This window comes from Ictalurus furcatus, chromosome 2 (genome assembly GCF_023375685.1).
Source record: "Ictalurus furcatus strain D&B chromosome 2, Billie_1.0, whole genome shotgun sequence".
In the NCBI taxonomy this organism is placed as follows: domain Eukaryota; kingdom Metazoa; phylum Chordata; class Actinopteri; order Siluriformes; family Ictaluridae; genus Ictalurus; species Ictalurus furcatus.
This window is the reverse complement of record NC_071256.1, coordinates 35,268,640-35,283,229: the sequence shown is the minus strand read 5'-3', so window position 1 is coordinate 35,283,229 and position 14,590 is coordinate 35,268,640. Positions and strand designations below refer to the sequence as shown.

At 40.5% G+C, this 14,590-nt stretch overlaps 1 protein-coding gene across 1 annotated transcript in view; it reads left to right on the top strand.

Annotated features, from left to right (window-relative positions):
* kcnc3a (potassium voltage-gated channel, Shaw-related subfamily, member 3a) overlaps positions 1–13,627 on the top strand; it is a 78,055-nt gene extending 64,428 nt beyond the window's left edge. The window contains exon 4 of the mRNA XM_053616734.1: positions 13,318–13,627. Within this exon, the coding sequence (XP_053472709.1) occupies positions 13,318–13,481 (164 nt within the window). The 3' untranslated portion in view covers positions 13,482–13,627. The remainder of the gene's footprint in view (positions 1–13,317) is intronic.
* Positions 13,628–14,590: the final 963 nt, after the last annotated feature.

Genomic DNA, 14,590 nt, shown 5'->3' with positions numbered 1-14,590 from the left:
ATGTCTGGCTGTAAAAGGAAGCCCTGGCTACTCCATTGGTTTTTGGAGCGACCTATTAAAATAGACACAATGATAAGAAGGATGTGTGGAGTACGAAAGTACGAAATCGCCAAGACCCTTCGACCGATCCTGCTCGTTCCATTATAGAAACGTGACCAAAATGTGAGCGCAGTTTTATTCATTTGGAAATTCTCTTGCCAGTGTATAATCACATTGAGGCAACGGGTGAGCGTTTCCACAATCAAAAAGCGTAGTTACAATAAGCGAAACAGGTTTGATATTGCACACTCGGGTAATAACAAGACTTCATCGGGATGATCGCACAAAGCACCAAGCGAGTTTATATACGCTCGGTTTAAGGAGTCCCAGATGTTGCAAATGAACAGCTGGATGTTTGTCAGCCAGCAACGTGGAAGGATGCCAAATCATGTCAGGAGAAGCAAGGGAGGACCGGGACGTGACATTTCGGCACATATTCAGACTTAAGTATTTAATAACCCAATCCTCACTGCAGTACATTGGTTAAAAGGTTCAATTCAGACCTTCGATTTAATTAACGTAACTAGTGCAGCAGTGCTTTTCAGAAGTTATGTGAGAGTTACGCATATTTTGCATGCAGGTTCCTGACCCTGCTCTTGGAGAACTCTGCATAGCTTAGAGTTTTCTCTGTTTAAGGAAACCTACTTCAACTCAGGAAGGGCTGTGAAGGAGCCACTTAGTTGGATCAGGTGGGTTGGGAGCTGGGAAACACTAAAATCTGTAAGATTCTCGAGGACCAAGGTTGGGAACCTGTGGTCTAAAACGTGGAAGACGTTCTGAAATGATTAGGTTAATCACGTTTGCAGTGATTCATGTGATAATTACATTAATGCACTACTCATGCAGTAATATCCTGGTAATACACTGATGAGACAAAACATTATGACCACCTGCCTAATATGCTGTTGGTCCTTCGTGTGCCACCAAAACAGCTCCGACTTGCCAAGGCATGGAATCTGCAAGACCTCTGAAGGGGCCCTGTGGTATCTGGCTCTAAGACATTAGCAGCAGATCCTTTTAAGTCCTGTAAGTTGTAAGTTGGAGCTGCCGTGGATCACGCTTGTTGTTCCAGCACATCCAACACCTTGATCTCGTCATCATGTTCCTCAAACCATTCCCGAACAATTTTAGGTAGGCGACACGTGTAAAATTCATGTCTGCATGTCGGACCCAGAGTTTCTTAGCATACACCGCAGGGTGCGATGCGTTGTGTGTTGTGACACATTCCTCCTGTAACCATCATTAAAACGTTCTGTGACTTGTGCTGTAGTAGCCCTTCTGTCAGTTCAGATCAGGCATGATAGCTTTCGCTGCCCTCATGCATTGATGAGCCTTTGGCAGCCAACACCTTGTCTCCGGTTCTTTGTTGTACCACTGATCACAACTTCTGAATGGAAGCACCCAACAAGCCTTGTAGGTTCAGAGATGCTCCGACCCACTCGTCTGACCATGATGATTTAGCTCTTGTCAAAGTAACTGATGTCCTCACACATGCCCATTTCTTCTGCATCCAACATATCAACTACAAGAATCGACTGCTTGTTTACCGTTTATATAACCCAGACCTCTGCATCTCTGGGGTTGGGGGTTCAATTCCCACCTCTGCCCTGTGTGCGTGGAGTTCGCATGTTCTCCCTGTGCTTCAGGGGTTTTCTCCAGGTACTCCGGTTTCCTCCCCAAGTCCAAAGACATGTATTGTAGGCTGATTGGCATCTCTAAATTGTCCGTGGTGTGTGCGTGTATGTACGATTGCGCCCTGCGATGGATTGGTACCCTGTCCAGGGTCTCCCCCACCTTGTGCCCAAGTCCCCTGGGATGGGCTCCAGGCTCCCTGCGACCCTGTGAAGGATAAGCGGTATGGGAAATGGATGGATGGATGGATGGATGGATGGATATCTCAGACCTTGACATGCACCGTTGTTACGATATAATTAGTGTCATTTGCTTAATCTGTTCTAATGATGTTTTATCTCATCGGTGTATAATAGACTCCTGTTGGATAGATTAGTTTCTTTCCTTTTTCAGTCTGCATTTTCTATCCCAAATGGCAAAGGCACGTTCTTGTGTTTTAAAGTCTGTGGTTTGGATATTATTGAAAAAACACCTCTTGGACGATTCTACTCAAGAAAAATCTGGCAACCGCAGAGAAATAAAATCTATACAGGTGATTTATTTATTTATTTTTCTGTAAAGCTGCTTTGGGACAATGCCCATTGTTAAAAGCGCTATACAAATAAATAAAACTCAATCGATTTGAATGGTGCTCCCACCATAACTTTTGGACAACTCTGAATATGGCCCTGTTGCTGCAGACATTTAGTCAAACACATTTGTTCTGTGTGAACATTTTACAGCCCATTATTTGTACTTAAAAAATGTACATTTTTACAAAGCTTGCAATGCTTCCAAACTTTTAGCAAGTGCTGTGTATATTCTATAAATCAGTACATTATGTTTTTCTTTCTACCATGTTTAAGTCCATGTTTTTGTTTTCTTGGTATTTGACTTTATCCCTCCATTCCCCCCCATCCCTCCGACACTCCATCTTACCCACTGTCGCCATGGAAACAGTGGAAGAGAGCATTCTGGGACTGAGCAGGACGATAGGGGGGGGGAAATAACCTACAAAAAAGTGTGAAATTATGAACCATTACACACATCATCTCAAGATAACTGCAGTTTAGTCAGCTTTATCAGTTTCAATTTGAGGTTCAGACATCCAGACATCCAGTCATGCTCCCAAGATGCACTGAGATTATTATTATTATTATTATTATTATTATTATTAAAATATATGTTTTTCAATATACTGTTGTGTTCCTTCTCATTTTCTTTGGTTTCATTTATTTCCCTCTTGTTTGTTTTTTATTGCTGTAAAGTGCTTATTGGTTGAGGTGATATGTTGATCATTGCTATTCGAGCACGTTGAGAGTTTTGATGGAGAAGCCGATGCACCATTTTTGCTCCGATTGCAAAAAAAAAAAAAAACCCCATCAGTTTCTGCTTTCGCTCCTGACTGCGGTCTGACCCGAGCGCACTGTATTCGATCTCCTCTGCCGGAGCGATACAGCACTTCAACACTGCAGTCTCTCTTTCTCTTTCTTCAGTTCACCAGTTCCCCCTTGCACTCCTTTCGATAACACAGCATTGATTTTTCCACGCTGCTGTTTAAGCTGAACTCCTAAATCATAGCTGTAACCAGAGATCAGCAAGGTTCTCATTCTGCACTACAGTAATGCGTAAGATCTTTTCATTATTCGTTTTGCCAAACCCTTGATCAATCGTTACACACGCTAAGCCACACGCACCCATTACTGCTCGATTCGGGTCATTGTGGTCAGCCCTAAACTGCCCCAGGTATTTATTGAGGTTGGGCTTCCTACACCTGCACAGATCAATGTTTCAGTTCATGTACATCCATCAATCCATCCGTATGTTTTCTGTACCGCTTATCCTTTCTACACACGGATCGTTTGGAACCTGGAGCCTATCCCAGGGTGCATGGAGGACACCCTGGACAGGGTGCCAATCCATCGCAGGGCACAATCACACAGACACATTCACAAACCCATTCATACACTGCAGACACTTTGGACACGCAATCAGCCTACAATGCATGTCTTTGGACTGGGGGAGGAAACCGGAGTACCCGGAGGAAACCCCCGCAGCACGGGGAGATCATGCAAACTCCGCACACACAGGGCAGCGACAGGAATCTGACCCTCAACCCTGGAGGTGTGAGGTGCACTTAGCTCATGTGCCGTCATGAGTAAAACCATTGGCAAGTATGGTACATGACGAGGCTGTCCTGATGTAAACAGGTTTCCAGTTTGACTCGGTTTCATCCCCAGCTTAAGCTTTTCTAATTAATAAATGCCATTTTCCTCTGCACAAAATATTTATATAGCACTTTTTACAGTAGACATTGTCACAAAGCAGAAGAAGGTGAGTCACACGTGCAGAATCTTGCGTCTTGGCCCATATCTCAGAGAATCCGCAGTAATTTAGAAAAATTGCAAATTGAACTTTTTCGTCTTGTTATCAATGATGACATAGCTACCGTTTTTCATTGTAGCTAGTATAAGCTGGTAAAATAGAAATTTTGTTTTTCAGGACTAAAATTAAAAACGGTGTCATTGCGCAATGTTATGGTGCAATTCTCAGTTTTGAATGTGCAGTGTGGAAAACAGCTAAGTACGTTGCTAATCTTTATTAAGTTAGTTCAGACGTATTTGACTTTGCAGGGCAAAAAAAAAAAAAAAAAAAAATTTTGATCAAGTTCATCTTCTTTATGAGTTTATACTAAAACTAATACAAGATTATTAAAGCTGTGCGATTTCATAAATTCACCCCGGTTTAAGATATTTTCACTTGCAGTTTATGATGTTAAAACTTGTGTGCACTTATATACAAGAATTTTTGAAGCATTGTTTCATTTTTAAAATTAAAATAACTTTCAAAAACCTTCCTTTTATACGAATTATCTTTTTCGTGGAATTAAAAATATTTGCTCACTAAAGTGAGCCGTAAAATCAAGAACTGAAACACAGTGGGTGGGAAATAAGTATTGGACGTGTCAACATTTTTTTCAGTGAATATATTTCCAATGAGGATATTCACATGAAATTTTCACCAGACGTCAGTATTGACTCAAGAAATCCACACATATAACGAATTCACAACATTAAAGCCCATAAATAAAGTTATGTGTAATAAAGTGGAACGACACGGGGAAAAAAGTACTGAACACGCTAAGAAAAAGCAGTTCTCCGAGGCAAGGTAAGGCAAGGAACCAGCTGAAATCCGTAAGTAATTACACCCCCTATCTGTGCAGATTAATATCAGCTGGATTAGTAAATTGATGGTCTATAAAAAGGCTTCTCATTACCAAGGTGTCACACAAGAAACATCTCATGATGGGTAAAAGCAAAGAGCCCCAAGACCTTCGCAACCTTATTGCTGTGAAACATATTGATGGAATCGGATACAGATGTATTTCAAAACTTCTGAATCTTCCAGTAAGCACCATTGGGGCCATTAGCCGCAAAAATCCGAAAAAAAAAAAGGTTGATGCGTCCAATACTTATTTCTCCCACTGTAAATATTTGTCAGATAAAACAGCATGGAAATGTAATTACAGGGTTTTTGTAGCCGTTATCTGATAATCACATTCATCAAATGGAATGAACTAATTGCTTCATGTCACTGTGCTGGAGAACTGAGAACTGAGAGTCTGACCGCAGTCCGGTGTCCGAGTCCTATATCTGACCATTCTGCTGCATCGGACACATCAATGCTCTCACTCTGCTTGGGTCACTGATTTTAAGAAGAAGTGGACTGAGAGAAAGGGAGGAAAAGTGATCTATCTATAAATTAAAAGCGCTATTTCAGGTTCTCATAGCATGAGAGAGAAAAACTCCACCCTGAAACACATTAAGTAGTTTTATACTGATATAATTATGATGCGTTTAGCGACAGTGATTCTATTTTGCTGTATTTTCGTTATTCCTGTGAAAAGCTGCTAGTGGGTATCTGCTGCATTGACATCACAGCCAGATGTGGAAAAGTGATGAAAACATTTTTAAACATACTGTAAGTGATAACAGTCAGGTTTTGCTGTTCGCTCCTAAAATCAAGCGCAGCAGCTTCTTTTCACTCCAGCATCATATTAAGGAGAAATCCAGCACAGAAGTAGAGGAGATGTCGGTGCAAAAGCTGGACTCAAAGTCCCAGAATGCAATGCAACTATAGTTACAGAAGAGCCTCGGATCAGCCAGCGAGTGATCTATGAGAGGACGAGTGCGATGGTGTTGATGGAGGTATTAGCATGAAAGTTGAGGATTGGGAAGTTTGATTAAAGTGTACAGACCAGACAGACTACAGGACTAACGCGCCACTGCGTTGCTCTGTTTAGGGTAGAAATAAAGCGATGGCTAAATCCCACTGCACCACTATCAGCAAGTAGTCGAACTGCATTGTGGGAAACTGTTGAGTCAGTGAAAGAACATGTGAACTTTGTTGAAGATCGGATGACAATTCTTACGATTAATATGCAAATCATTCATGGTGGAGTTTTTCTTTGAGCAGTCCTGTTCCCTTCACTCTCCAGCGCTAGCTCCTCCCCTTTTCTCCTCCACTCTCGGCTGGTGGTCTCTGACTGACACTTATTGATGTCATGGTGCTTTTTGCGGGTCAGAGCCCTGACTCAGATTAATGTAACCATTCAGAACAGCGTGCATGAGAGATTTATTCTCATCACGTGAGGTTGAGGTCAAGGATGCATAAAACGTGCAGTTTCCTTGGAGGAATAGATTTATTTTTCTGCTAATGTACAAAACCTCTTTGGGGAACGAGCATGTGTGTGTGCGTGTGTGTGTGTGTGTGTGTGTGTGTGTGTGTGTGGGACTCATGAGAAAGAGTATTGTACACTCCTCTCATGATCACACACCGCTTTTTTCATGTATGATCTCAGCATACATGCTTTTTACTTTCTACTCCATATTGTTGTTTTTGTTGTTGTTGTTTTGTTTTTTTTTCCAAGTGTGTATCATTGAACTGTGTGTGTCACTGTCGTGTGGAACTTCATATTATAACAATATCCGCAAAAATTATAACAGTAGTGTTAAATGTGTGTGTAATGGATTTGTGGAGCTGTTTTTATTTTCTGTTGCTTTGTGTGTATCATGACACACCCATGCACATGCGCATTTCCTACCTTCTAATGGAGAAATATCCATTGGTTATGGATATTGCAAATATTAACCTGGATTCAGTCGTAAAAATGTTTTTTTTTTTTTTTTAAATCATTATTTTATGTAACATCAATATTTTCTATGATTTGGCGTGCCCTGAAATGATGCGTATATTCATGGTTATATGTGTATATTTTCTAATATATTTTCTAAATTTATTTAGAAATAAAGAAGATAACGGAATATAGGAGATACATTTAAAAAATATATATATATATATTTGATATGTTTTCTAATATAGTTTCTAATATAGTTTAGAAATATAAAATATAGGCCGTATATTTATCTTAGCTGAAAGAGTGCATCGATTTTTCCATTTTTACAGTCAAAAGGGGGGGAAAAACATAAATTTACAATTTCATTTAAATAATTTTAATAATTAATAAGTCTTCAGGGGGACAGTGTTCGCCAGTGGTGTAGCATGAATTAGTTATTAAATGAAATGACATGCTTAAATAGCTTTTTATTTTATAAAACCTGACCTTTTTTCTACATCTGCAGTAAATTTATCAGCTCAGACTGTAGCTAGCTCGATTTCTATCAGAAACAGGAAGAATGTACGATTCCGATGGGGTAATCCTGTTTCCTGATTTAATGTAAGGGGCGAGATGGTTTAACCTCAGAGGCGGAAAAACGTGGAATAATGTAAATAACTTTTACAGCACGATTAGTGTGCAAAACGTGTTATTTGAAACGTATATATTCGTCTGCGGTGTATGTGTATGGAAAAATCCACCCAATGAGCATTTGGAACTGTTATTAAACATTTAAACTCGAGCTGTTCCTCCGATGTTGACTTTTTATTGAATATTAAATTTACGACTGAATCAGCTCAATTGTAGCAGGTCTAATATTTCGCCCTCACTTTACCCATCTCCCATCACACCCTCAGGCCGGCGCTACAGTGCCCGTAGTGTTACTAAAGTCTGACCTGAGGTACGTACTTATATACACACACGCACACACGCACACACGCAGAGCAGGCTGTACAATGAGAAAAGCTGCTTGCATGATGGAGCTTAGCTATAAGCTTTAAACACTGAGCTGTTATATGCAGAGGTCCGCTGTGCTTTTGTTGTAAACAATTCAAATCAGCATCCAAGAGGAATTAAGCACCGAGAGATCATGGTACATAGACCTAGTCGCAAATAATTAATAACATTTAACTCCTGACTCTTCATCTACAACTCTCACCAGACATCTAAATATTGTGTGTTTGTGTGATGCTTCTTGAATAGAGTACATAAGCAGGACAGTAAAAATCCAACATCTACCCAGCAAAAATAAAAGAAATACACAAGCCGCTTCCTCCTCTACGTCTGGTCCAGCTGGAACCGGGGCTTGCATGTTGCATGATCTGTCCGCGATGGACATTCTGCTTAGTCAGCCGGCAAATTCCGTTCTAGATTCCAGAAGTGAAAGCGAGTTCCCGGGGCCAGTCATGTGATCTCACGCCTCATTAACACACTAATTCAGAGAGAGATAGAAAAAGAGACCGAGAGAGAGAGAGAGAGAGAAGGAGAGAGTGTACAGAAAGAGACAGAGACAGTGGCAAACAGAGAGGGAGAGGAAGAGAGACAGTAAGAGAGAGAGACAGACAGGCAGAGGCAACGAGATAATAGGGAGAGACATACAGACAGAGATAGAGAGAGATACAAACACAGACCGTTTGAAACAAAGAGAGACACAGAGATAAAACTTAACCAGCAGTTATAATTACCGCAGCCGTTTCATACAGCAAAACAATCGGCTCCATGAGGAGAATTGAATTATGGGAATTTTAGTGACGTCACGTGCACAAGGTTAAATATAGGTCATATTAGGTACACTTCGGCTAATACGTACCACATGGAGCTCCCTCTACTGAACGGCCCGTGAATGTTTTGCACGAAGAAGCACCACTCACATTTTCTATGTGAGTTCATATTATGCACTACAGTACCACAGCGCTGCTTGAATTCTCAAATCTGATTGGTCAGAGGGGGTGATTCATTCTCTATAACAGCAGCCCTGACAGTTGTGCAGCTGCAAATCACAGGTTTATATGAATGCACTCGTTCATTATTGTTTCTATGCTAACGATACCCAATCACTGTATAAAAATAAGATGAGAAGCTGCGTCTTTTTTTTGTTTTGTTTGTGGGGGGGGGGGCGTTGTCTTATTGACTTCAAGACAGAGAGAAAGGCGAGGCTGGTGAGGGAACAACTATTTATAGCTACTATAACGTGAGAACAGGAACTAACTTGTTTCATTACATATTCCGCAACGTTAAACAGATAAAAATGCATAATGCACATTATTTCTCACACACGTAGAAGTGTATATATATATGTATATATATATATATATATGTATATATATATATATATATATGTATATATATATATATATATATGTATATATATATATATATGTATATATATATATATATATGTATATATATATATATATATATATATATATATATATATATATATATAGATAGATAGATAGATGAACTAAATACAGTATATTTCAATGGAAACTCCTTCAGGGCTAGGCTGAGGAACATGCAGACTCTAATCTGGCTTCTGCTACCCAGCATGCTTTGCTGCGTGGTTGCTGAAGTCTTTATTGTAGGAGTTTGGGTGACTGTCATCAGTGCGAAAATGACAGTCTCACACCTACACACACATACACACACACAAACACACACATACACACACTGATTCCCACATGCCTCAGCACTGACCAGCATCACACCAGGGACTGAAATAAAGACTGCTGACAAACTGACACCAAGGACTTTCTAACCAGATCACTATTCCTCCTCTTATACATCCACTTTAAAAAACAAAACAAACAAACAACAAAAATATCAATCTTTGCTCATTGTGGTTGTGTGTCAGTGTGGAGGGAGTCCTCTTGTGTACAGAATGAACTGTCGATGATGTAATATTGCTGTCTTTCCTTCCTCATCCGTTCTCCAAACTAACTAAGCAATGTGTGGGGCAGAAATATTGAAAAAGAATTGTTAAACACGCAGAATGCTCAGATTGAGTATTACATTCAGATACAAAGAACACAGCAACGAAACACAAAACAGGGCTATTTGGGAAGGAACCAAAGAGTTCTCCAACATTTCTCTTATATACGATCGGAATTTCTGTGCTGAACTTGGAGTTGATTCAGAAAATTGTAAGTAGAAATTAGATCATTTCTTATATGACATATCTCTGCTTCCTGTCTTGCTAAAAAGAAGAAGAAAAAAAATCTACTGTTGAAAAACATTGATATTGGAATAATAATTGGATTAAAAATGGTTTCACTACACACTCTGCCAGTCAAACGTTTTTGAACACCGGACGTTTCTTTGCATATTTTCCCAAGCTGAATTACTAATTAGTGCCACAGATGGAACAAAACAACAACAAACAAAAAAATCAAACAATTCATCCAGCAATGACCTTTACCTGGCAGATGATAAGATAAATAAGAGCTAGATCACTTTGTAGGTATTCGTTTACTGACTGTGTTTATTAGCTTCCCTGATATACTTGGTACAACACATACAATGTTGAGAATCACTCCACATAAATAATATCTGATCGTTGTGCTTCCTTTCCACTGATAGATAGAGGTAGAATGGTGTGCATTTGTTGGATTTTTCCCATTTTCTCCTGCCAGTTCCCACCCACCAGACAGCTTTCCCCTATCAGTTACCTACAACAGTTACCAACTGGGAAGGCTGAAGGCTAATGTATGCTTCCTCCAAAAGGCATGAAGCCAGCTGACCACATATTTTTTTTAACTGCTCCTTATGCTGCATCACAGCAGCTAGGCTTCCATCCACGTATATTTATGCAAATTTTGTTGGAAAAACGCTGGATCGAAACACCAGATGCACATAAAGAACGTTATTCTCGATTGAGGAGATTCATTTTTGTTTATTTGATTAGAAGACATGCGCATAAACTCTGATGGAAACACGTTTACCGAATATATTCCTCGATTCGCATTAAAAAAATAAATAAATCATGTGACTTTGCCTCAGCAAATCATGCGATTGGATTCATGTGGCCAAATTATACAGGCCGATGGCAATGCGTTTTTCTGTCAGAACTGGGGCGCAGTGGGTCGCATAACTGAACAAACAAATCCAGTTGAACAGCATCTCAGATGTTGCTTTCATCATTCTGAAATGCCTGAGCCAAGTCTGTCATCGAAATGATTTGGTAGAATTACCTCCCAGAACTGTCTCCCACGATTCCGTTCCCAAATATCAGGCCTCCGCCTCCGATCGCAAGATAACATGAGGTTTGTGATAGTGTTACATTTGCGATCTCTGAAGTAATATATTATATTGAAAGTGCCACAGTGGCTTCCCCGGGTGCGGCAACTTTGTTTTGTATTGATACTCTGTGCTAGTTACCCTGGAAGTGACGATTTTGTTTTCTTGGACACATGGGATGGGAACGGTGCTTTATTCGCAAACGTTTTTTACAGTGCTTTAATCGAAAACGCGATTTTTTTTCCCGCAAAAGTTAAATTCCTAACTTGGATGGAAACATAGCTAGTGTAACACACTCGGAGGAAAGCACTTTCTGCCCTCTTCCACATACATGAGCTGAGATTGACAGGAGAAAGAAAGCGTATGCCCAGCCATTTTTGTTCCCTTGGTCTCCCGACATCACCAGGATTCGAGCTCATGCTCAACCCGACTACAGGGCAAATGCTGTTCCGTTGCGACACTTTCTGAATCCGTTCACCGACACCTTTCTGAATCCAACACATGCGTCAGGTTTTAGGTAGGTTATTTAGCGTACGCCGATGACAGGCGACCTTTTCGGAATCAGAAACAACGACAAAACGGCTGTGTGGAGTAAAAATAAAGACGCTAACCAGAATAAATAATGTATTTTATGTGTATAAAAACATCACGATTTATAGCACTTGGCAGACATCCTTACCCAGTGCAAGTTACATTTTATTTCACTTATACAACTGAGTAGTTGAAGGTTAAGGACCTTGCTTAATGACTCAGCAGTGGCAGCTTGGTAGTGAGATTTGAACCCACAACCTTCCAATCAGTAGTCCAACATATTAACCACTGAGCCAGTGTGCTACCAGACATGTTCTTAGAAAAGTTAGACTACACTCGAGTTGTCCCCTACACAGGAATTAATATAGTACTGTCAGTATTATAGCAACCTCATCATATGTTATTAGATTACGTTATCCGTCACTTTTAGATTTACCTTTACATCAATTAGGTTTACCAAAATCACACTGGAGCTTTTACTTCCTGGTGGGCTAGCTAATAAATTTCCATTCCTGACCTACAAAGTGACCTGTGTGGTAGGTGTTCCTGACAAAGCTGGTAATCGTGCTAGAAGTGACTAATCACTGTAGATCTTATTGATCAAGATCCAATGTGGAACCAATCTTTATCCAATTCGATCCACACGAAACGTCCCAATTTCTCAATTCACTAATTTGTAGACTTTTACTTTTTTGGAGAATTTAAAATAAAAAGCACAAATGCTCAAAGAAAGTGCATTCAGATGTTTTGACTGGAGAAAAAAAAACTATGAAACCATGGTGACATTAGGACCTGGATGGAAACGGATGTGGAAGGAAAGCTCTAAAGCGCTTTTGGACCACGTGAAGCTCATTTCTGTTACACACATATACACGTTCATCTACTTAATCACTATGTTGCACATGTACGCTTATATAAGCAACACCTGATAAGGATAAATCTAACTGTGTTATTTGAAACCCTCGAGAGCTTCACAGGGTCCAGAGCACCGGACAAGACTTCAGCCATAGAGCTTTGAGCACAGAGCTCTCGGGCTGCCGTCTGTCTGTCTGTCTGTCTGTCTGTCCCCTTGCGGTTGTATAGAATGCGGAGCGTCCCTGTCCGAGACTGGATCAAACACCTGGATGCTAAACTCGCTCTTGTTTTTTCTCCCCCTCTTGAGCTCACAACTCACGTTTCTGAGTTACACATCAGGTGCTTCATCCACCTGCTCCACGTGTGCTCGACCTCCATCGCCACTGTGTGCGGCTGGGAGTGCTTTTTTTAAAAAAAAAACACTGCTGTAGCATTTTTTAAAAGCAAAAGAATAAAATTCTATGACATATTTCATAACTCGCATTTTCCTGTTTTGTCCTTGTCTCTGTCTGTGTCTGTCTCTGTCTGTCTGTCTGTCTGTCTGCCTTTGTGTTTCATATACATATGATTCATTTGGACTTTTTTCCTTTTCATTATTATTTTTATACTATTATTGCTTTGCGAATTGTTATTTGCTAATCTGATTGTCATTTAAAATTCTATTTTATTCACACACACAAAAAAATCACTCTCTCATTGCTTAATCTTTCATTTCATTTTCATTACAATTATCTACACCTAACTTGTGCTACAACAACAACAACAACAACAAAACATCTCCAAAAATATCCCAAAAACCTGTTAAATCCATCTCAAATGCCTGGAAATCAAACATTTTCATTGTCCACCCAACCTACGACTCGCTCCAGCTGCTGGCTACGAAAAATCCCGAAGCCTGAACAACATTTCCGGGATGACGGGCGCACCTCTGCGTTTGACCCCCATCACTCCCATCAACAGTGCCCCCTACGAACCCTACGACTCTCCTGGACCTCTCCGCCGTTGCCGTTCCCCGATCCCGTCCATTTTGTAGCACAGACGCAGAGAGGAAACGACAAAAACACGCACCAAAATAGACTCCCCAAATGCACCATGAAGCGATAGCAGCATTAATACTAGTGATAATGATGATAACTGTTCACAATGTAGCACAGAATGGGCTCGGGGGGTTAAAGATCACGCTATCCACTATCTCATGCCGTAGAGTGGGTGGGAGGGTGGGTGGGAATTGGCTGTAAGATCCCCTGGCTTTAAGTGTTGAAGAAATTTCACTAACTAAACTAAGCTTAAAGCCGCAATTACAAAGACAAAAGTACAGGCTTATATCAGCAATATTAAAAGTATAGATATAAATCACTGGCTTCATGAACAGAAAATAAGGTTATTTCTATGCTAACCATCATTTAGTAATTTAGTGAGCCGTCAGTTAACGGCTTTCCCCATGCCTGATTGCTGGAATTATAGATCTTTTGCGCGGTACACGCACACCGAGAGCCTTCCTGCAGGTTTCAGGCTTCAAAGTGAACTCATCCGATAGCAAAGCTTGGAATGATGCTGTCATCGAACTTAGGCAACTCTAGTGCATGCAAGTATAACTAAATAAATCACCAAGTAAACGAATATTCGTAAGATTTGCCTTTAAATATTCAAAGGATATACTCATCTGGATCTTCGGAGAGGTATTTTTACGACAGTGAAGCAGGCGACATGGATTCATTTTTGGTTAAACACCACCCCGAAATTTACACAACGAAGACAGGTTCATCGTCTCATCAGCACGTTGCGTCACAGACTCAGAAACGTTCGTTTTTAAATACGGTTATTATCATTATCAATTCAAGGATGTGCAATACAGCCTGTCAGCGAGCGCCTGAGGAAAAAAGGAAGCGCACATTTACAGTAAGAAGTACTCTATTTTTGTATAAGGCTTTGGGACACTGCAATACGAACTGGGTGGGTGTCGAAACTTGGGTTTCTGGATGGACAGGACGAGGACATCAAGTCCATGTAAATTTGCTATATAGTGTCAGTACTATTTAACCACGAAAGCGTGGCCAACTGGGTGGGGGGTGGGGGGTGTGCGGAGTGGTTGAGAAAAAGGAAAAGGAGTCGTCTAATCCAGGGCCTGTGACCTTCTGCACT